The sequence below is a fragment of the Nannobrachium achirus genome (genome assembly GCF_963921795.1).
Source record: "Nannobrachium achirus genome assembly, chromosome: 11".
Taxonomy (NCBI): Eukaryota; Metazoa; Chordata; class Actinopteri; order Myctophiformes; family Myctophidae; genus Nannobrachium; species Nannobrachium achirus.
In genome coordinates, this window is record NC_137820.1 from 50,688,799 (window position 1) to 50,713,412 (window position 24,614).

The 24,614-nt window shown below is 41.9% G+C and overlaps 2 protein-coding genes across 2 annotated transcripts in view; both read left to right on the plus strand.

The window, feature by feature from the left end:
- The window catches only part of LOC308294783 (guanine nucleotide-binding protein G(o) subunit alpha), a gene marked incomplete at its 3' end in the record, with an annotated part of 183,778 nt that extends 173,694 nt beyond the window's left edge, over window positions 1-10,084 (plus strand). Inside the window, exons 7-8 of the mRNA XM_080737633.1 lie at window positions 9,066-9,219; window positions 9,897-10,084. Of these exons, the coding sequence (XP_080593759.1) occupies window positions 9,066-9,219; window positions 9,897-10,084 (342 nt within the window). The remainder of the gene's footprint in view (window positions 1-9,065; window positions 9,220-9,896) is intronic.
- Window positions 10,085-10,856: 772 nt separating this feature from the next.
- The window catches only part of cbfb (core-binding factor subunit beta), a gene marked incomplete at its 5' end in the record, with an annotated part of 54,485 nt that continues 40,727 nt past the window's right edge, over window positions 10,857-24,614 (plus strand). The window contains one exon of the mRNA XM_080737149.1: window positions 10,857-10,886. Within this exon, the coding sequence (XP_080593275.1) occupies window positions 10,857-10,886 (30 nt within the window). The remainder of the gene's footprint in view (window positions 10,887-24,614) is intronic.

Consider the following 24,614-nt stretch of genomic DNA (forward strand, 5'->3'; position numbering starts at 1 on the left):
CTGAATCGCCAAAACAAAAAATTTAAAGGGGTGTGGCTAGCGATTCAGGGTCTGGAACTAGGCTAGCATGTTTGTACTTTTTCGTAATTCAACATGTTTCTGTGTCAAGCCTTTGTCAGTATGTGGAAATGTATACGATACCTAGCCAAATGCTTGCACTCTTATTTCAAAGCTTTGTAGCAATTATTTTCAGTATCACAGAAAATGTATCTGAATGTTTAAGCTCACCCTAGATGCATACCTTTATTATCCCAAGGGGGAAATTCAGTTGCCCAGAGGCGGCATAGCAGTTAAGGTTACAAGTTACAGGGAAGTAAGAACAAGAAAAAAGTAGTCTACTGTTGTGAACAGCAAAACAACAAACAAACAGGGAAAAAGAACCAAGAATACAGAGCAAAAGTAAAACGCAAGTAATAAAACCAAAACATATGTATGCAATAACGTCTTGCTGAACGGTGATTATGGGTTCATATGGACACGACAGGCTGATAATCCCCGAGGTGCAGCCTACTATAATGGATTGCAATTTTATAGCGTTTTTCTAAGCAAGTTGCGAACTCAAATCGCTTTACAATGGTCCATGAGTGAGTGGTGAGTGCTCCCAGCAAAAAAAACTCCCTTGAACGAACATGGTTACCATAGACTTCCATGTAATTGCGCAATTGTGTAAAAAGTGCACGCCCATGCCTAGATGATGCACCACGTGTGTGCACACTGTTCACAGCTTTCAAACAAAAAAATCCGCTTGGAAATCCGTTCAGGCATTCATGATTTATCAGCCATTATGTTTTCTTCAGATGTAAACAAACATGGCTGCCATGTTTGAAAGAATGGGTTGGTATGGGGGTTAAACATGCAATTTCGCGATCGCGATCATGCCTAATACATTTCTGGAGGTCCAAAAACGGCCCAAACTCGGGAAACTCGGGGTTGGCACAGCGGTAGTACCTTTTCAAACTCGGGAAACTCGGGGTTGGCACCAGATGTGTTAATAGAAGTCTCAAGTAGTCAAATGATTCTTAAAGGAGCTCTAGTCAACTTTTTCATTGTAGGGCCGACACTTTGTTTACATCCTAGTCTATAGACTAGAATGTAAACAAAGTGTCGATCTGACAATGGCCCAAATGATTATTTTATCATTATTTTACGCTTTTTGTGGTCATTTTTTAATAGAAACACATATATGAAGCTTATTTTTTTATAAAATATTTTCGAAACATTATTTTTATTTTAGCATCCGTTTTTCAAGAAAAAGTTGACTATAGCTCCTTTAAGGATGTGATCATTACTATTACTGCTAGAAACAATTATAGTAATGATCCACAATTCTCAAGAGAACAGATTGTAACATCTCAAGAGTGGATATTACTGTAAATATTAGGAATGCATTTTTGTCATTAGTTGCAAATGTTGCATGTACAACTTGTACATGCCAAGTGTCAGTACTTCACTCCATCCATTGCTCAGCACTGTACCTGTATATTACTTTACAGCACACAGCCTTAGCCAGTTGAGAGTACATTCAAATGAGGTGCTGCTTGTCTTGTTTTGAGGAATTCTATTGAATTTCCTTGACAAATCGGTAGCGATTGTGTAACATTGGATACAACACATGCCTGAGAGACTGTGGCCTTGCTCTCCACTTTAGAATGTTTATTTTCGTATGCCTCTGCTGGAGGACAGCCGATGGCCGGAGGCTCTATTATGTGTCTTCACATTTTATGTCCATATGTGTGTCCATCTGTATGTCCCTTCCAACCTTTTAAATGTGATATCACAATTTAGGCATTTATTTAGCAGACTTTCTTAATCCAGAGTGATTTACAGTAAGCAAGGAAACCACAAGGTATGCATAAACACATCAAATGCATATAAATAGTAATCTAGATTAAACCAAGAATCTATCATCAGTCTAAACAATATAATATCAAAAAGATCAGTAATCTGTACAGTGAAACTATACAAACTATAGGATGCCAGGTCCAGAAATGACCTGGCATCTGTCTAAATAACATGCTACTGTACATCTATCTAAATGACATTTTAGCCTTTGTATAAGCCTGGAAGGCCATGAAGGCTAGAGAAACATATATAGTATACACACATTTGACATAACACAAAGGAACAAAACAGGATTACATACAAGGACATATTAAAGAGCAATGTCCACTGCCTAGCCTACCCCTGGCCAAACTCCTGATTAAGCTTTAAAGTCGACTGATGGACAAAATACTTTTTTAGTCTGTCCTTGCATGCTTGAACACCGTATCTCCTTCCAGAAGGCAGCAACCTATATTCTCTATACAACACATGGCTATTAGAGATAATATTTCTTGCCAACCTTAGAATGAAGTTATCATACGTAGATGCCTCTGAAGCGGTTGTCCAACTATCTTTGAACAAATTAATTGCATGGGGTAGAGGTATTGTTCTGATTGCATTAAACATTTCCAAGGTATAGGAAATATGATATAGAGGATGATATAGGAAGCATTGATTTTCCAGTGCATGGGCCTATATGGGCTTGTCCATTGTCCTTGGCTGTGGTCGTTGGCCATTGCTCACCAAGCTGCCTTAACATGCCAGAGCTGAGCGTTGGAACACTGTGAGGTAGAGAGTACAAATGGGTTAGGGTTAGATCAGATATTGTTCCACACATGACCTTTTTAATAGTTCTTTTCACAGTACTTAGACTGGCGTTTGACAGAAGCCCATTTCAAAGTGTAAAGTGCATAGAAATTGTGGCATATGGTTCAGCCAGCACATTGCACCACGCATTGAGTCATGGAATAACTGAAAAGGCAGATTTGAACCACTATGTCAGCACTCTCACAGCTCACAGACAGGTGTGAGTGCTCATTTAATGCTTAGATAGCAGAAATACATAAACAACATTGTGTACGTTTTATGCTTTAACCTGCACTGCCTTCCACAATCCACATTAAAGACTGTAGTTTTGAGGGTTTAAACAGGAAGGGGTGTGCCCCTGCTCTCTAAGCTGGTATCTATTTTGCTAATAGGTGGATGTTTTTATTAGATTTTCCCTCGACTCCTATGCCAACTGTCCTTTTCTTAATTAGAGAGCTGCATTGCCTCAGGCAGTTGATCAGCATGCATTAGGAAAGAAGAGAGCGTGTGCGTGTGTGCGCATGCATGCATGCATACTCATACACTGCACTGTGTGTGTGTGTGTGTGTGTGTGTGTGTGTGTGTGTGTGTGTGTGTGCGTGTGCGTGTGCGTGTGTGTGTGTCAGTTGTGGAAAGTAACATTTACTCAAGTACAGTATGTAAGTAAAATTGTGATATTTTACTTTCCTGGAGGTACTTCGAATTTTAAAGAATTTTACTTCTCAAAGGCAAATATTGTACCTTTTCTCCACTACAATTATTTGAAAACTTTAGTTACTAGTTATTTTATAGATTTTGATTATTACTACAAAACCAATTCAGATCTATCTATACTATCTTGTAGATCTGCTATTTTCAAAGAAACTGTACTTGTAACAGACTATTTCTACAATAGGGTATTGATACTTTTACTTAAGTAAAACATGTGAGTAGCTCTCTCAGCACTGACTGTGCGTGCACCGCAGTGAGAGAGCACAACCCAGGGGTGCTGCGGTGGAGTTGGTGTCTAAGGATTAATTACCCAGGATGCACCTGTCTACCCTTTCCACACACACACATTCCAGACATCCACACCCACACCAGACGCCCGTATGCCAGGCACAAGCACCCCCACAGGAGCGCAAAATGTCACAATATCCTTCCTGTCCCTGCAAGAAATAATGCCAGCCCATCCAAAGAAAGGGCCTCTGCGCGGTCTTTCATTTTCTCTTTCACCAGACAATAGGCCGGCCTGCCTGCCACCACTTATTCTGAGGTCAGTTACATAATAACCAGTCTTTCATCATCTTCTTCTAACAGGTCATTTAATTATATTTTAAGTAATTTATCTTGCTGCCTTAGAATAGATGAATGGTTTCTTCTTTTAGACAAAGTTTCACCCCTTTTGTGATGTGACTTGTTCATAGAAATAAGTATGGGGAAAATAAATGAAGCAAGTGAACTGTATGTCCCTCCTAAAATGAGCTTGCATGATGAGATAACATGTTTGCTAAGCGTTTTGTATTATTCACCTGTATGAACAACACACCTGCTTGCCTTTCTGACATTCTACTGTATATTAACGTGGCCATGCCACTCTGACTCAGATATAGCCATAAACAAACCCCATACGCCCATATATAGGCATGTATGGAGATCCGGTTGTCCAGAACCACAGATCGAACCGCTATGTACTGTATGTTGTGCACATATGGGACAGACCGACATCAAACTTGGCGTGTGCATCGGCAATGACTCAAGTGAGTGTGGTGTACGCCACCGAGTCGTTAGTATATGCGGTTGGTCAGAACTGCCGATACGATCAATATGTCCGTATACTGTGTATATATATATATATATATATATATATATATATATATATATATATATATATATATATTCATATACTTACTTAAGTACTTTGTTTTAGAAAGAGAAGCACATTTTGTATGAGCAAGGGCCTCTGCATACATTTACAGGTGAAAGATATCCTAGAACTTGCATGAAAGCCAGAAACATTCAGACGTTGCGTACTGAAAGAATGAGGATTTATGGATCTGGGGAATTATCTGAAGTTGATAAATCTAGCAGAATGAGCAGTATTTTCAAGCTTCTGGTAAATAAAGCAGAATTAAGGATTTAGTGGTCCCGGAATGTTTCAGGGTTGACAGTTGTTATGAATGTTAACTAACACAGACCAAATTATTCATGTGAATGAAATTCATTGGGTTCCCTATTTCTGTAGTTGATTCCTTTTCTGGTTAATTTGCAGACCGTTTTGCACTACAACCGAGTCATGCACAATTGCACATACTGTTGTCATAGGCACTACATTTTTACAGTAATTAAAGAAAAAGAATCTGCTAAACTGAAAGAAAGAAAGAAATCCTACAGTACAAACACAGCAAATCCTGTGAGGATCTTAGTTAACCACTTTAAGGACAACTTTTTATGACAAGGGTTCATACTTTAGATTGTAATTAGAGAAAGAAATAATGAGTGTTAAAATGTTTTCATTTACTGCTTTCTATAGCGTTTTTAGCTATTTTGATTTCAGTGGTTGGGGGCATGTGTACAAGTGCCTAAATATGCATATTTAGACACAATAAGCCCATTCCCAAGATGCACCACAATCTTTCATGGGCAGATGTGACTTATGGGGGCTTGTAGTGTTAGTGTAAATAGTAATAAAGAAATCGCTGGCTTATTGTCTAAAAATACATAGTTAGCCACTGTACGCATACCCACCCACTGAAATCAAAATGGGTAAAATCGCAAAAAAATTATAGCTGTAAAATTATAGCTGTAAATTAAAACATTTTAACACTCATCTTTTATTTTCTCTAATTACAATCTAAAATATGAACCCTTGTTGTAAGGATTTTATACTTTGTCGCAGGAGGGTGCCATGCTAAATTTGCTGAGCTCAGCACGAGTTTGTAGATGGGCTATTTTCACAATATCTTTAAACTTTGAAACCAGATTCAAAAGTTATTCAACTAGCACTTGGGTGTTACAGTGAAGGTTACTGTAGCTCCATCCACCCAAGGTCTCTGTTCAGGCTTAATGACTCTGTTTCTTTGGTTCCTGACTCTGTTTACCGGCAGGCACAGATGCTGTATTAGTTGAAGCAATATCTTCTGTGTAAAAAAAGAAGAAAGGTGCATACTTGAATTTCCCATTTTTCTCAGACCTTGATGCTAGGAAAAAAGCCACTATTGCAGGAAATATGTCAAATTATTAGGAAAGGAATAACAAAACACACACACGCGCACACGCGCGCACGCACACACACACACACACACACACACACACACACACACACACACACACACACACACACACACACACACACACACACACACACACACACACACACACACACACACACACAGAATTTCTTTTGCTTTACAGACCAAAATATGAACGGATCCAGAGTGGAGCGTTCATCATCATAGGAAATGATTCTAATATGAGTAGAATACAGTGCTATAATCTGCACCGCGGGTTGAAGCAGCAGGGAGCAATGCAGAAAGTACGACACTTGAAAAGGAAAGCAAATCAAAGGAGAGGAGCGGTGATGATGGCAGAAGACTGAGATGAAGAGATACTGGAGCTCTTGTCCTATTCTCTTTGAACTGTGTAGCTATTACCACAGTATCTTTCTCCTCATGAAAGCTTGACGGATGTAGTCTTTCTTTTGCTCTCAATTTCATACAACCTAGCCCTGGCTGCCACTCTCGCACAGTCTGCACTGCTTCTCTCCCCTCCTCTCTCTCTCTCCCACATGTTCGCCCCCACACTCTCTTGCCATTTGTCTGCAACTGCCACCAAAGCTCCTAGGCCATGATTTATATGTCGTCGCACGCCGGAAATAGCTGTATAACCGAAAATAGCCGATCCACAAGCTCACAACGTGTCACATCTTGTGCCTGGGTGTTTCTCACAGCTAGTTCTTTCTTTCTGATGAATAGCCAACAAAACACAGAATGATGGGGAAACGATGGAAGCAGAGAGGATGATGGGCAATGTAGTTTACTTGCCCCACTGCAGTCCCAATGATAACTAATGCACTCCCCGAGAGGTGGAGGGGAAGAGCAGATTTATGGGTAATGCGGTGTGAGGCCGTTCTGGAGAAGGTGGTTTATGGGTAATTGAGTCTTTTTAGTGGCTAGACATGGAGTGGGTAATACAATCAGTGTGCCATTTCAGGCAGGCCGTGCGCCAGTGGTTCCCGAGTGCTCCTTCTGTGCACTATAGATCCTGGTAGAATCCGCAGGATGGCATTCCATATCATACGGTAACAACACACAACGTGTAGCAGACAGGAGTGTGGTTGGTGAGTCTAGACCTCTCTCCTTACATGGTTCTCAGCACACAGACCTTCAGGGGAGGGGCCTGCCTATAACCCAGGGCAAATCTCAATCTAAACAAGATGGAATATTTTCCATGTTGCCCCTGGAATCAGCCCAAAAAAAGTCTTTCTCAGTTTAAATAAAAGCTTCAGAGCGAGTTCTCTGGGCCCATAAATGCAACCGGGGGGCTATTTTAGACTTTTAAAATAACCCCAAGTGATTGCAGGAAATGGAAGCTAAGATCTAAAATTTAGAGCATCTTTTAGCCTCCGTTGCCTGCACTCACTCTTTAGCCTCTGGAGAGGCAGAGGAAGGGATACCCTGTCCTACTTCTACTGGAGGAGAGCACGTTTAAAACAATGTCACTGGTCACACCTCCTTTTACTGTATCTGTCTGCCACTGGGAGAGGAGATAGATGTATGTATCTCAGTGGAACCTTCCTTAACCCTGTTCAGATTCACTTCACCTTCGTTCTGTTCGCGGGTCATTTTGACCCGGGGCATATTTGGTTTAAAAAACGAATACAAATTTTAACTTAACAAATCATCATCATCATACATTGATTGACTTTGTCTCAATTGCAAACAATGCATATGATAGAAATGGTAAAATAAACAGTGAACTTAGAGTTGAAGCATCTGGCAAGAGAAAGCACTGTTCGGTGTGTCCGTTCATTAGAGGGTAAAAAGAATTGGAGGGGTGTAGCATGGGTGTAGTGCAAAAATATGTTATATCACAGAAGGCCAGTGAGTTTCAGGTGGAAAAAATTTAAACTTCTACCTTTTTTTTTCAAATGAAAATGCAAAACGGGTCAAAATGACCCGAACAGGATTAATAGATCTCCATATGAACTTCTCATAGTCTATCTATGCCAGTGGTTCTCAACCTGTGGGCCTATTATATTAGTATATTGATCAAAGCCATAACCCGGAAGACAATCGAATGACAATTGATTATTGAAATAACACTGGAAAAAAAATGCACGTGGCCCACCTATCTGACTACTTAACACGGCAGCCTCATGTTAAGAGGTCAGTTGGGTGGGCCCTGATCCAGAAAGGGTTGAGAACCACTGTAAACAGTACTAAATGTGTATACTATACAGTGCCATCCTGTTACCAACCCCCATGTCCTCTGATAATCCACCTCCATCACCACGCTGTGGTCTCATTCAACACCTTTGCAACCTCTGCTTTTATAGCACAAAAAACACATATCTATGTACTGTACGTGGACAGTGTCAGTATGTGCAAATCACCCAACCTAACATACTGTACACTAGTACTGTCAACCATATTTGTGCGTGTATGTGTGTGAGTGTCACTAAGTACTGAGTAGTAGTAATTATCGTGTCTCCCACTCAGCAAGTGATTTTCTTTGAATGATGTTTTACTGTTTTTACTATGTTATATGACATTTACAATAAAGCACCATATGGAAAGCTATTTGAGTGGTAATCTCTTCTGTGCGTGCGTGCGTGCGTGCGTGCGTGCGTGCATGTATGTGTGTGTCCATTTCCTGTTCTGTGTTTCTCTTTCCCTGTCAGTTTCACGCTGTTCAAAAAGTGTTTAAAAGTCCATAATGGACCTTCTAATAAACATAATAGTCATTGTACTAAGTGTGTGTGTGTGTGTGTGTGTGGGTTTGTACTTTGCGTGCGTAAGAACTGAGATGTATTTGATAATGTACCTCTATTTTGCTGTGTGTTATTATACTGCGCCAAAATGTCCTCTCCCTCCCTGCCTTTCATTCACCAATGTTTTCTTTGGAGATGGAGTGAAAGGGAGATGAAAGGAGAAACGACAAGGAGGGAGATCATTCCTTCTCCATATTCAGACAGCTCTTATCTCTTCATCTTCCTCCTATTCCTGAACCTCCACACACACACACACACACACACACACACACACACACACACACACACACACACTCTCACGGTCACTTGATTCACATACTGTACAGTAAGTCAAAGACTTAATCCTCCTCTTGCGTTTCTTCCTTCTTTGTCTCTTCCTTCTTTTCTCCTTCCACTCTACCTTGTTTCTTCACTCCCCCACCCACCCTTCTCCTCTCCCTCTCCCTCCTCTCTGCCTCTCCTCCAGAATCGCATGCACGAGTCCCTGATGCTCTTCGACTCCATCTGTAACAACAAGTTCTTCATCGACACCTCCATCATCCTCTTCCTCAACAAGAAGGACCTGTTCAGTGAGAAGATCAAGAAGTCTGCGCTCAGCATTTGCTTCCCTGAGTACACAGGTGAGTAAACATAGTCAGTGGTGTAATAAGAAGTACTAAAGTAAAGGTCTGGTATTCAGAGTTTACTCACCTACAAAAGCATTGGCATCACAATATACTTAAGTACCAAAGGTAAAAGTACTCATCATGCAGATTGTTCCATTTCAAGTTTTCAAAATGTATAAAAACGCTACGCGTCACGTTGTGAGCGTAAGTGGTAAATGTATGTTTAGTTATACAAATCTAAATCTATAGGGATGTCAGATACTCAGAGCAGGGATCTCCATATATGGGTATAAAAGGGATTCTGTGAGGGATCTCCATATATGGGCATAAAAGGGATTGTATCCCAGATGATGCCCTGTTAGGAAAACCACACTAACAGAATCCATATATGGCCAAGACAGATGGCGCTTTAGGACAAGGTCGCTTTTCGTCTTACTGGTTTGTAATGGAGTAAAAGTACAATATTTTCCTCTGAGATGTAGTGGAGTAGAAGTAAAAGTATTGAAAATTGGAAAAAACACACTAAAGTAATACAAAATACCTTAAAATTGTACCTAGGTACAGTACTTGAATAAATGTACTTAGTTACTTTACACCACTGGAGTACACATAATCGCCTACTCACAATTATTTGAGATAATCACAATAACGTTTTCGCAGAATGGTCATAATCTTCTCCATCTGTCCTGCAGGCCCCAACACCTATGACGACGCTGCTGCCTACATCCAAGCACAATTTGAGAGCAAAAACCGCTCTCCCAATAAGGAAATCTACTGTCACTTGACCTGTGCCACGGATACGGGAAACATCCAGGTGGTGTTTGACGCCGTCACTGACATCATCATCGCCAACAACCTGCGAGGGTGTGGCTTGTACTGAGCATGCCCAGACGACTGCTGTCTCCTCCTTGTCCCTTGTTCTGCCCCTCTCCCTCCTTGAGTCCCTAACTTCTTTTCCTTACTTCCTTCCAGTCCTTGCTCCCTTTCCTATGACACTCCTCTGGAATTGATCATGATGATAAATCACGATGATAATTGTCGTGATTAGAAAAAGTAAAAGGAGGGGAAAAAAAGGAGAAGAAGAAAAATGCAACCTGGTAAATATTGATAATGAGGATAATTTAAAACAAGAAAATAGGCATACATACATATATAATATATATATATATATATAATGTTTTTAGTTCTTGTCTTCTCTTCTCATTACTTCCTCCCCTCTTCCCCTATTTGGGCTCGCTGCCAAGCAAACAAATGGATTTGGTTTATTGAAAAACAAAACCCTGACGCCTTGAAAAACTTCTAGAACAAAGTTGATGAAACCCTCCTCTCCCACGTCCTCTTTCTCTCTCGATTTTCCGTTGTTAATTTTTCCCAGTTGTCAAACAAACCTTCACTTGGGTTTGCTTCTTTTTTTTTTCATTTCTTTTTTTTATTGTTATGACTATGATACATGTTTTTTTGTTTTTTTGTTATATGCTCATACTTTATATGTTTATATTTATTACATAAGCATCAGTCAACACTGATCCTTGTTCACATTTTGCCTCACCTGACACCTTTGTGTGTTTATTCTCTTAAAAAGTTTTGGGTTATCGCTCTTTCTTGACGATTGCATAAGAAGGATTTTTTTTGCTGACAATTTTCGTGCAACGATGACGATTGCACTAACCAACAGCAGGCAGGTCAGCCAACACCCCATGCATAATCCCTGCTGCCTGAACCCGACCACACTGATTTTAACCTTAGTCTAGTCTGCTGTGTACATAATAGCTAAGTATAGCTATTTGCGTTGGGTAACATTTATTGTTTTTGCTCCCCCGTCGTCGTGCATGGGGTTTCTCATCGACAGGAAAGGGAGGCTCCCTGTTCCTAAATAGGCCTTTGTCATTGGTTAACAGAGCCAATAGCTAAAGTGTCATATTGGTGCCATCGTGTGTCACGGAGGTACTGGGCTGTAGATAGCGACGCTTGTAGAAGTGAGTGCATCACGTTAGAGCTGTACCTTCTTCACTGTTCTAATCTCTAGACCTATTAACAATTCTCCATGTAAGGGAAACTCACAACCTGTTTTGATAATCTTTATGGTTGGTTAATTTATTAATTTATTTATTGATTGATCGATTGATCATTTGTCCCACACATAACACTCTCTCTCTCTCTCTCTCTCTCTCTCTCTCTCTCTCTCTCTATGTATCTCCCTCACACACACACACACACACACACACACACACACACACACACACACACACACACACACACACACACACACACACACACACACACACCACCACCAAGCCTTTTAATCCTTGTCATTCCTATACATTTCTCTGTCTCTCCTTTTTTGCATGGCACTTCCTAGTTTTTTGGGGCAGGGGGGCAGAGGTTACCATATGTAGTCAAATGATTATGGTGCCCCCCCCACCGCCACCACATCCCAACCCCCTGCCTCCCTACACTCCCCTTCTGTCCCTCCTCCTCTCCCCTCCTCCTCCCAACCCGTGCCCTGACACTGATAGCATGAGATACTCAAGCCTTTGTATAAAGAGACAAGTTAATACAATAAAAAAAAACTAGGTACTGTTGAGAAATAGTGGAAATAGAGGGGGGAAAAAAACGTTTTCATAAAAATGGCAAAATACAACAAAAAAAAAGAATAAAAAGAAAACCGAAAAAAGGAGAGAAAGAAAAGGAAGATAAGACAGCAGCAGTGGAAGAAGAGGAGGTGGGGTTTGGTTTTGAGGGACGATGCAATGAAAGGTCAATACATACGGTCCGAGGGGTCAAAAGGTGAAAGGTTAATTGAGGTCTTTTGGATGGCTGTTTGTCTGGGTAGAAACAAACGTGTACATATGTGGCTTCTGGAAGTGAAATCAACTGTGGAAAAAAAAACATTGACTAAAAAGCTGATTATTATTACAATAATAATGACCAACATTGAACATGGCTACAGCAACACTATCGACTACAATGATGACTATGATGATTCCGTAATAATATTATTAAAGGTACAGTATAGTTCGTGTGCTTTGTAGCTACAGAACGTTTTTGTTTTTTTTGTTTATCTCCCCCTTTTTTTTTTTTAAGAAAAAAAGATACATTTTGCAAAAGGTTCCCGGTCCGGAAAAAGCGAGGCGATTTCGAAACGTGATTTCAGACTTGAACCTGTGATGTTGTAATGCTCTGAGCTGTGCCCCCTCCCCCCAACCCCCTCCTGTTCCGTTTTGCCTGTTTCCCTGCATTAGAAACTGTGTTTTCACTTTAGCCTGACTCAGAACGTTTAAATATAATATAATGACGATATCTATTTTTTATTATTTCAGGAAGAAAAGAAGAAAAAAAAAAAATCACTTTTTTGGGGGGGTTAGAGTGCGTTTCTCGCCGCGTCGTCCACTTGGGTGGCGCCGCGTGTGTTGTTCACACGTCAATGCTGTAAAAAGTCATGCTCATGAGCTCATCCTCTCTTTTTTTAAGTTTCACACGACACCTTCCAGGTCTACAATGAAAAGCACAGTCGGCACAAAACACACACAGACACTTTGCACACACGCCCACATAACCCACGAAAACACGTAGATTTTGGAAAGAAGTTACCTTACCATACATAATGTGCTATCTCCTCATCGGTCTATCTATTCATCTATCTATATCCTTCTCTTTTTGCCTTCTTGTTTTCTAGTTTATAAAAAAATGAAAAAATTGTATACTGACATGATACCGTTTTTTGGTTTTCTGTCCTCATCTCTTTTCTGTTCTTTATCCTGTGAATGCTTTTTTGTGCTGCTTCTCTCTCTTTCTCTCTCTCTCTCTCTCTCTCTCTCTCTCTCATTCACTCTCTCTCTCTCTCTATCTCATTCTCTCTCTCTTTCTCCTTCTCCTCCTCTTTAGTGAATGGTTGTTCTTTCATGTGGGATGTCCGTGCTGGAAAAACCAATCGAATGTAGTGTTTACATTAAAAAGCCACCGTTTTCATGACTACAAAAAACAAACATCTGGTGTGTCCGTCTGAGATTATTTCAGTCTCTCATTTTGCGGAATATCCACAGCAGTGGCGTCAGTTCAGCAAAAGCTAGGGTATGGCAAAGATGGGAGTCCTCATGGAAAAGAGGCATTACATTTTGTATAACACAGTTCTATTGTGAAAATAGCAGATCTACATGCTCACAACGCCTTGCGCTGCGAGGCGTTGTGAGCATGTAGATCGGCTATTTTCACAATGTCTAAAAAAAACGTCCGTTTTTTACACAGGTTTCTACGGTTTCTTGGGCTGGATATGGCAGCCTGGAACGGTTGTTCAAGTGCAGCATGTTAGTAAACTTGCTACAATTAACCATAATGCATTGCACCTGTGCAGCTGACCTGCGGAACCTGGGAATATACCATTTTGTCAAGGAGAATACAAGTGGGGAGAATATAATTATAGTACCTTGTTAAAGTGATCATGTTGTAACATTTTCCATATATTTACATATTTGCAAGTAACTTTTATTTTCCCCCCGGACCCATACCCCTGCCATACCCAATTGACGCCCCTGATCCACAGGCCATCAGAGGACTGAGGTTCGCAGGAAGCTGTTTGTTAAATGTAACGAGGGTCACATGTCCAAGAGTTGTTCCACACGTTTGGTTGTTCTACACCAGTGGTTCTCAACCTCGGCCGCGACCCCCAAAATAATCATATTTTAACTGGGGACCCCCCACTCTCATGAGCACTAAGAGTTGAGGCATAATATTTGGTATAACACGGTTCCCTATTGTGAAAATAGGGAAGATCTACATGCTCACAGCGCCTGTATATCAGCTATTTTCACAATTTCTGCCTCTCATATTTGGCAATTTGATCAATGTTTAATTTGTCATTTTTGAGGTATTAAAACGTCCTTAAATTGTCACTCTAGAAATGTGCAGATATACTCTCTATACACTTAAACGTTATGTTGTTGTTTTTTTTTACTGTTGAGTGAGAAAACAATGTTGCACGTCATTAATGGGGACCCCCAACCCACAGGTTGAGAACCACTGTTCTAAACCAGTGTTTCACCCCCATGTGAATATGTTTTTGGCTATGGAGCCCCATCTGAAAAAACATGTTGTGCCAGGGAGATTTGTGTTGTTAAAAATGATGGTGCAGTGGAGAGACTGGAGGTTCAAATCACCCTGTGGTGCCTCCGGTTTGTCCAGGCATCCATATGAGTGCGATTGGCCGTTTTCACAGAGGGGATGCTGGGCGGGGAGGGTGAGCTGTTGTATCAGTGACTCTACACTAACAGGCTGACTCTGCATGCGCCTGGTAGCAGGGGTGTTGACATTTAACACCCATAGTCAGATGGGTGGGCCCACTGGGCCGTGAATGCTTTGGAGATTTTCAGGTGGTGATTTTCAAGGCTGAGAACCACTGTGATGAATAAATTGTTCCTCGACGTCAGAGGTGGAAAAACATGTTGTACTTAAGTAAAAGTATCAATACTGCACTATAGATGTACTCCGTTACAAGTAAAAGTCCAGAATTCAAAATGTACTTGAGTAAAAGTATGAAGGTATTGGCATCAAAATGTAAAGTACCAAAAGTAAAAGTACGAAATGTTGAAAATAGCTGATCTACAAGCTCACAACGCATCGCGATGCGACACGTTGTGAGCTTGTAGATCAGCTATTTTCAAACAGCCTTGGTATGAAATAGGGCAAAAGTGGTTTATATATGTTTTATAATATTAGAATTTATGTCTGCAAAGTAACTAGTACTAAAGTTTTCAAATAATTGTAGTGGAGTAAAAGTACAATATTTGGATCCGAGATGTAGTAGAGTAGAAGTAAAAGTATTGGAAATTGGAAATACTCAAGTAAAGTACAAATACTTCAAAAGTGTACTTAAGTACAGTACTTAAGTAAATGTACTTAGTTACACCACTGCTCGACGTACCTCCCTGTGAGTCTCCTCACTAGCAGGTGATGGAGTACCTGAGGGGTTAACTCAGCAGTGACAAGACTATATAGGGACGTGCTGGCCATTAGGAAAAGCGGGACAACTCCCGAACGGCCGGTTCATTCCTGGCCGGTCCAGGCCGGCCATTAGGATTTTTTTTTTTTTTAAATGTCGGCCTTCGTTCCATTTTGAGGGCTGGGCGGCCAACAAAGTAAATCGTCACTGTCGGGCAGAAACCTTGTATCTCCAAGTTTCAAATTTGTAATTCTTTTCGCAAAGCAAAGCCCTGCTTCATCATACAAGGCCATCATACAAGGCCGTCGCACAAAGGCCGTCGCACAAACAGCAGATCTACAAGCACACAACGCCTCGCGGTGCGAGGCGTTGTGTGCTTGTAGATCGGCTGTTTTCACTAGTTTAAATCATTTTTAAAATGATAAATACAAAACAAACGGTTTTGGACGTACAAGGTTTCCACCCGACAACGACGAAATATAACTCAAGTGGCCCACTGGCTTGTCACTTGTCATGATTTGAAATGGCAAATTTTTCTGAGTAGCAACAGCGCTATAGAGAGAGATCTCTCTCTATAGCGCACAATGAGGGCCTCTCCAACTCTTTTTCCCGGGCTGAATCAGGGGCCCAGCATGTCCCTGAGACTACATGGGGAATTTGGGAATTGAATTGGCATATCAACAAAATTAGGGGAATAAAATAACTGCCAGCTCATATAAAAGACAGTTATTCAGGATTCATTATGAACACTATATTACAAGGCACTGCTTCCACTTGCATTGACTGAACAAGGAGTTATAGTGCAGTGCCATCGTCACTGAATCTTCAACAGAACACCCAAGCCTGAAGATAAAGGGTTCACTGGGTATAAGCATAAAAGAGGAGGGGGGGACTCAGGGCTCTGCCTGGGGAAGACGGAAGAAAGAAGGTTCGTGAGGGGATGGAGAGGAGAGATGTGGGGAACAATGAAGAAAGATGAAAAGGAAAAGCAACCAATGTCAATGGCCAGAGGATGAAAGTAGAATAGATCACAGAGGAGGAGGGAAACTGACATGCAGGTGAATCCTGATTGGCAGATTGATTGTGAGCTGGACAAGCTAATCTGCCATTAAGGGGATTCTCGGTCAAATCCAATGCCCACCTCATGATTCGATTGGTTTAAATCCCACTTGGACAAAAAGACATTGATTTACACACAGTGAAGTAGAAGTGCCATCAGAAAGCCTGTATAGATTACTACTACCTGCCATGGTGCCTGTGTGTTAAAATAGGCCTGTTGTGTAATGTATCGCCATTCCGGCATGCATTTGGGTGTGACAGAAAGGTTCAGCTTGTGAGTAAAATGTTAAATGAAAATGTTGTTTGTGGCATAATGGAATCCAACTAGGACTGCACTAGAGGTGCCAACTTGCGCCTCCTGCACAAGTCAGCCATACATGGCCTACTTGTCCACCAGCAGAGTTCACCACCGGCGATGCCAGTGACATCACTACTGGCAACGCAGTACTTGCACGCTCTGCTGGCACATGTAATAATCAGACAACTCACCAACCATGTGCTCAGAAAATCTGTGCGTGCGTGCGTGCGTGCGTATGTGTGTGTGTGCGCGCATCCCAAGCCTACAGTCTGAGAAAGAGGCAGCAGTGGTTTCTGGTCCTGATTAACTGTGGCATAGATGCACAAGGATTTTCATACAGTACAGTAGACCAACTATATGTCACACATTTAACAAGACAGTATCGAAGGAGGGAGCTTGTGACCCGGCCAAAATTATAGAATAAAGATGGCCGTCCATGGTAGCTTGGTATTATGGGTGTGTACTCTAGCCGAATAGTATCAAACACACCTCGGCAATCCAGAATGCCCTTATGCTGACTATAGCTGCATCTCTATCGCTTCCTGCTCTGCTCTCTCATAAGTGAAACAACCCCACCACCTAGTGGTGAGGTAAGGGAGGTGTACAACCTTATAGGGGACACTCAAATATCTGAACCAGTGGGCCGCAAAGGGCCAGGGGTATGTCTTTCATTGGTGCCTTATATTGTCGATCTTAACAACTGACACTGGTTTCTGGCAAATTAAACATAGACCTAGTGGAATTGAATTATGATGCTAAAGCATCCGTCCATTTTGGTTTGCCACAGTTTTGTCTTCCTGCATGATTATTCATGTAATAAAAGATTTTTTTCTTTCTTTGAATGATTGATTGATAGAAGTGGCCCATGCAGGCCTGAGTTTCAGTATCACTGCAGTAGCAAGATATACTGTATGGACACTGACTCTGCGTAAACAACTAAACAAAATAAGTAAAACATAATAATAAAAGAAAATAGAACATAATACATAAAAGGCTAATTAAAAGCCTTGGTGTACAGGTGAGTTTTCAGTTGTGACAGTGAGCTAGCTAATCTTAGATCTTAATGTAATCTTTATGTACAGTACTGCCAACAATTGGAGGGATGAAAAACAATGGTGTGGCTCAGCTGAGGTGTGCAGTGCATTTTGTGACGCCCAACCTTCCATAAGGTAAGGTAAATGGTACATCAGCCTACCAAACCCCTTTAATCAGTCGCTTTCCTCAGGTTCCAATGATGAGGTGAAGGTTGCTGTCTCTGTCAGGGTGATGTGCATGCAACAGAATGGTTGCCTGTGTGGCCATACTTTGACCCAACATCCTCAATTTATTACACTGGAAAGAATTGCACTAAATAGGCACATGTATCTATATTTAATTACATCCACACAGAGAAATGCCATAGTGTGCAAAGTGTCTAGGCTATAACATAAGCTATAAATAAGTGAAAATGTTGGCTTGCATTGCATTTCAAATATAATAGTGCTGCTCAGTGAGCTGGCTAAAGGAGCCATTCAACTATAACCACCCTCAATGGCCTTCTCTCAGTCACCACACCTCAGTCTCATTTGGGATTCTGGGAAATATTTGTTTCTTGCACCAACTAAACGCCCATTGTTATTCTGACAGCCATGGGCTGCAGACAGATTATGTTTTCGTCTGTCTGTGTGTCTGTGTAGCATACAGCTAGTCTCAGACGCCACAGAAGCGGTCATCAAACTTTGCATGCACACTCAGTAGACCAGGGTTCCCCAATTAGTTTTCCCCAAGGGCCGAATTATGTCTAGGGTACCAAGCCGAGGGCCACAACATTGCAGGGGGCGACGGTGGCGTTCCCACTACTCCAGCGACAGTTGTCGTTGTTGTAGGGTGAAAATCTTGTATGTCTAAAACCGTTCATTTTGAATTTATCATTTTTAAAATTATTTAAACTAGTGAAAACAGCCGATCTATACACAACGCCTCACACGAGGCGTTGTGTGCTTGTAGATCTGCTGTTTTCACTACTTTTGTGCGACGGCCTTGTATGATTTGCGAAAGAACGTACAAATTTGGAGATATGAGATTTCCACCCGACAACGACGATATACTAGTCTTGTTGCTGCTCTTATACCACCATTATTACTGGGGTTGGTGTGGGCCAGACAGTAGCCCCCCGCGGGCCGCCTATTGGGGAACCCTGCAGTAGACCAACGTTTGCCTCATGGTGGTGGCACTATGACAGGCCACTTTGTGTTTTGTTTTTATGTTTTAAAACTATTTTCCCCCAGCAGATTCCTCCAAGCCTGACGGTTGTAACCCATCATGACTTGCGTCAGCGCAACCACATTTGCAAGTTCTTTCTTCCTCTCTCTCTTATGCAATACAATTCAATCTGTCTGCCATCATTCCTCCCTTCCTGCCCTTGGCCTCACCTCTGCATTGACAACCTCCACCCCATGCTGTGTTGCTAAACAAGCTGACATGATGAAATCACGCAAGAAATGGGAAATGTTGACACAACTTGACAGGCAGACATACAGACAGATCGATAGATACGATCAATAGATACCCAAAAGTCCTATACTGTCCATGACAACCAAAATGTGTAACACACACACACACACACACACACACACACACACACACACACACACACACACACACACACAGAGAGAGAGAGAGAGAGAGAACACCTAAATTATATTTATAGCACTACAGTTCCTGTCTGTCTGTTGCTAGGATACCAGCCAACCCAGTATTCACATGCAACAAGTTTCTGCTTCATGTACAAAATGAGGATGTTCTCTAAACACAAACACACACACACACACACACACACACACACACACACACACACACACACACACACACACATGAAAATGTACCTTCCAGGTAGGCCAGAGGCAGAGGTAGTTATCACTTCTCCCATAGACAGGCGAGAAGTGATCACCAACCCCCAACCCCCATACTCTGTACATAGTGTTTTTTATACTTGCAATGATATTGAATGTTTTTGTTGCTATTTTATATGTCGATGAATTGAATAGGACCTCCAATGGAAACATGACCACAAGGGCTTTTTTGGGGGGGTGCTACTTTTAGGCAGGGTGTTTGACTGTACTTGTGCTGTACTACATTTTTTCATTTTGACTGTACTGTTCTTCATTTTCGTCAAACAAAATAATCAATCAATCAATCAATCACACGCGCGCACACGCGCACCTACGCACGCACGCACGCACGCACGCACGCACACACACACACACACACACACAATTGCAGCTTTACTGTAAGAATGGCTAAAGTGGCATTCATAAAGGTGTGTGTGTGTGTGTGTGTGTGTGTGTGTGTGTGTGTGTGTGTGTGTGTGTGTGTGTGTGTGTGTGTGCGCGCCTACTGCCTAGTACAGTAGGCACTAGGTAAGCCTAGGTAAGATATAGCAGAAACAGAGGTAAAGTGCTGACATTGCAGTTGGTGCCTTCCAGTCTCAGTTGCTGTGGCAACTGGGAGGCGTTTTAGCTCCATCCCCATGGTAACAGATGAAAATGGCCGTTGTTACAGTCATATGCTGAGGGCAGCAATCAACATTAGAGTTTTCATATCGCCCCCTGGTGGCTGTGATACAGCCCAGCAAGGAACACTGGCAGGAGTTGTCAAACTTATTTGTATTAGGTGGCAGACATATATTAATCTATCTATAAATGCGAGAAGTCTCTGTCTGTCTGTCTGTCTGTGTGTGTGTGTGTGTGTGTGTGTGTCTGTCTGTCTGTCTGTAATCCGCGTATCTCGAGAACCGTTCGTCCCACCGGCTTCAGATTCGGTACGCGCGTTCCCCGCCGTGGCGCGGAGTGCAGTGCCGGGCCTCGACCCGACCCGACGCGTGGTTTTCCCGAACCGGCGCGAAACGTTCGGAATCTCCTTATGCGGGGCTGATTGTTGACATCAGGCTGTTCCAGACGAAATCAGCGCAAGCGCTGACTCATTGTGACATCACTTCATAAAAGGCTCTGACATCACGTACGCCACATGAGTCAACAAAAAATCTCTGTGAGAGTGACAACAGGTATAATGGGGTTTGTATTAAAGGGTGGGGCATTCATTCCCTATTTCAAATTCGGCACGCGCGTTCCCCGCCGCAGCAGGTAGTGCAGTGCCCGGCCTCGACCCGATCCGATACGCGATTTTCTGGAATCAGCACAAAAGGTTCGGATTCTGATGTCTGACATCAGGGTTTTCCTGGAACCGGCACTGTGTCTACATAGATCTCCATTTATGGGCATAAAAGGGATGCAGACAGACAGATACGGATATCTCCATATGAGCATAAATGGACACATGCAAACAGATGGTCAAAGATCTCCATATATGGGCATAAATGGACACAGGCAAACAGATGGTCAAAGATCTCCATATATGGGCATAAAATGGACGCAAAAAGACAGATACAGATATCTCCATATATGGGCATAAATAGACACAGGCAAACAGATGGTCAAAACGGGTCCTATGACAACAGGTATAATGGGGTTTGCATTAAAGGGGGAACCAGCACTGTGTCTGCAACACAGTCGGAGGCACAGACAGATACAGAGACAGATACAGATACAGAGACCTCCATAATGGGCATAAAGGGACACAGACAAACAGATACAGAGATCTCCATATATGGGCATGAAATGGATGCAGACAGACAGATACAGATATCTCCATATATGAGCATAGCGGCGAAAGGTTCGGATTCTGATGTCTGACATCAGGGTTTTCCGGAACCGGCACTGTGTCTGCATAGATCTCCATTTATGGGCATAAAATGGATGCAGAAAAAATAAAGAAAATGAAGCAACATGGTCCTAAGTAATAGTTTTGTCCTGTTTGTCCAAACTTTATTTCTCACTATCTGGGGCTGACCTGTAGGCCTATACATTTCACTGCATTTTAGAAAAAAACCTTTTTAAATGATATGTGACAAATGAAGGTTTATTGGTTGATTTGAGTTTGGGAACCATTGCTCTAGAGCAGGGGTCGGCAACCCAAAATGTTGAAAGAGCCATATTGGACCAAAGAAACTAAAAACATCTGTCTGGAGCCGCAAAAAAAATATAAAAGCCTTATATATCGTCGTTGTCGGGTGGAAACCTTGTATGTCCAAAACTTTGTTTTGTAATTTATCATTTACAAAATGAACTAAACTAGTGAAAACAGCCGATCTACAAGCACACAACGCCTCGCACCGCGAGGCGTTGTGTGCTTGTAGATCTGCTGTTTACACTACTTTTGTGCGTCAGTCTTGAATGATGAAGCAGGGCTTTACTTTGCGAAAAAAAAACATCCAAATTTGAAACTTGAAGATAACAAGGTTTCTGCCCGACAGTGACAATACAGTATATTAAAAGTCTATATTAGCTATATTAGCCTACTGTCAAAATGACTAAGTAGGCTACAAATACATAATGAGCATTAAATTCAATATTTATTCTACACATTTTTTACAGCATCGGAAAGCGTTAAGAATGTTTGTGTCATGTTTGTCCTCCTACAGAAACCATATTAAAACTAAAAAAATATATATATTTTTCCCCCTTTTTCCCTTAATACATTTTTTAAAAAGCTCAAGGGAGCCACTAGGGTGGCGCTAAAGAGCCGCATGTGGCTCTAGAGCCACGGGTTGCTGACCCCCGCTCTAGAGTCTACTACAGCTCTGGGTGTGAAACACCCAAAGCAGGTCACAAAATGACCCAAAAGAACAACTTCGGTCACTGACTCAGAAGGTTTGACTTTGATGGATGGATGGATGGATGGATGTCACGGATGGATGGATGGATGGATGGATGGATGGATGGATGGATGCCATGGATGGTTGGATGGATGGATGGATGGATGGATGGATGGATGGATGGATGGATGGATGTCACGGATGCCATGGATGGATGGATGGATGGATGGATGGATGGATGGATGGGTGGATGGATGGATGGATGGATGGGGTGGCCATAGCTGAGTGGTTAGAGAGCCTGCATGGTAAGTCGGAGGTCCCGGGCGTAATCAAGGTTCAATTCCAGGCCAGCAATGTGTTGAAGTGTCCCTGAGCAACACCACTTAACCCCTAACTGACAGACAGACAGACAGACAGACAGACAGACAGACAGACAGACAGACAGACAGACAGACAGACAGACAGACAGACAGACAGACAGACAGACATACAATGCCCTCTAGTGAGCAAAACATGTAATTTCATTTTGGCCTTTAGCACTTGAGTGTACTGAACTCTATCTACCTCACAGCCACCAGTGTGTGTGTGTGTGTGTGTGTGTGTGTATGTGTGTGTGTGTGTGTGTGTGTGTGTGTGTGTGTGTGTGTGTGTCTGCATGAGCATTTATGTGAGGGTGTACGTTTATTTTTATGTTTTGCTCCCACGAGCAGTGAGAGATCCCCTAGTCTCTTTGGCAGGCAGGCAGACAGACAGACAGACAGACAGACAGACAGACAGACAGACAGACAGACAGACAGACAGACAGACTGACTGTCACTGTAACCGATATATTAAAATACAGAGCCATGCGCTGTTCCAAATTTGTAACTCAGCCATGGGATCCCACCGTCTGACCAGGAATAAACATAAACACACACACACGCACGCACACGAGCGCGCGCACACACACACACACACACACACACACACACACACACACACACACACACACACACACACACACACACACACACACACACACACACACACACACAGCCTTCTTCTCTACTGTGTGTGTATCTTATGTTTCAAATAACTTTACAATAATGTCCATATTACTAACATGGGGACTCCAGGTTGAATTTGGTCTCAGATTGTCTTAGATTGACCTTTTTTTGCAGTGCAACACCACTGAACGACAAAGTATAAAATAACAGGGAGCCTGAGGGAGGTTGTGAGTTTTATGAGTTGTGGCATATTGGTATAAAGGTCAGAAAGTCTTGCATTTCAATATCCTCTCTTATTCCCTTGTACCAGTTATTGTCAAAGTTTGGTACCCCCCCGGGGAAGGAAGGGGAGACATGGATCGCTTTAGGAAGTACTGGGACTGGGTTTCCCAAAATTACTGAAACTTTTTAAGTATCTTTATTCTTTTTATTGGTATTCAATTTAGAACATTTCATTTCAGTTTTTTATGCTGCCAACACGTGTGTGAATTTAATCCTTCCAATTCTATGCTCTCCCTATGCACATCCCCCACCGCTGCTAAGCATTATTTCTAGCTTTTATCTTGTCTGCATGGATTTTCTTGTTATTTTAATTTTTCTTTGAAACCCAGTATTATCTTTTGTATCTCATGCTACAGTTGTTGCACAGTCTTGCAAACGACAGGTCGTACCAACATTTCTCTGCTCGTACCTGTATGAGTGAGTGACAAATAAAACATTCTGGAAATAGAAATGAGATGAGAAGGACATCTTCAGAATTCTAGCTCTCGTGCTCTCTCTCTCTCTCTCTCACTCTCTCTCACACACACACACACACACACACACACACACACACACACACACACACACACACACACACACACACACACACACACACACACACAAACAAACACACGTCAGCAGTGTGTTGCTCCAGCATCATTATGTGGTTCTGTGTTCTTGTGTTATTGATGCAGTTTAAATATTTAATAGGCCACCTCTACAATAGCAGCATCATCTTCTAAACCTGTGAACAACTGTATTTCAGTACGTGGCCTTGAATATCAATGAGGAGAAATGGGGACAAATCCACCTGGCAGGATACCTTTTTTCACTTTTAGTTTTTCTTTTCTCAAGAGCCTAAAGAAATATTATATTTATCTACAAGTTAATATTACTCCTGATGCTTTTTATCGATCTGGGATATTTCTGGGTTTAATCTACAGAAACTGGATACAGAAGCAACGATGTCAAGAAGAAAGATTATATGAGTGGAACTCATTTTGAGGGAGAATGAGATTTTTACAACCCCTCTATACTTACAGTACGTGACTGGGATCGGGTCAGTATACTTGGTCTGTTCAGTTTTTTTCCCTCTATGCCAAATCCTTACACAGAAGGTTACGATCCATAATTTTACAACAGCTTGTGATGCGAGTTTGAGAGCTTGTAGATCTGCTA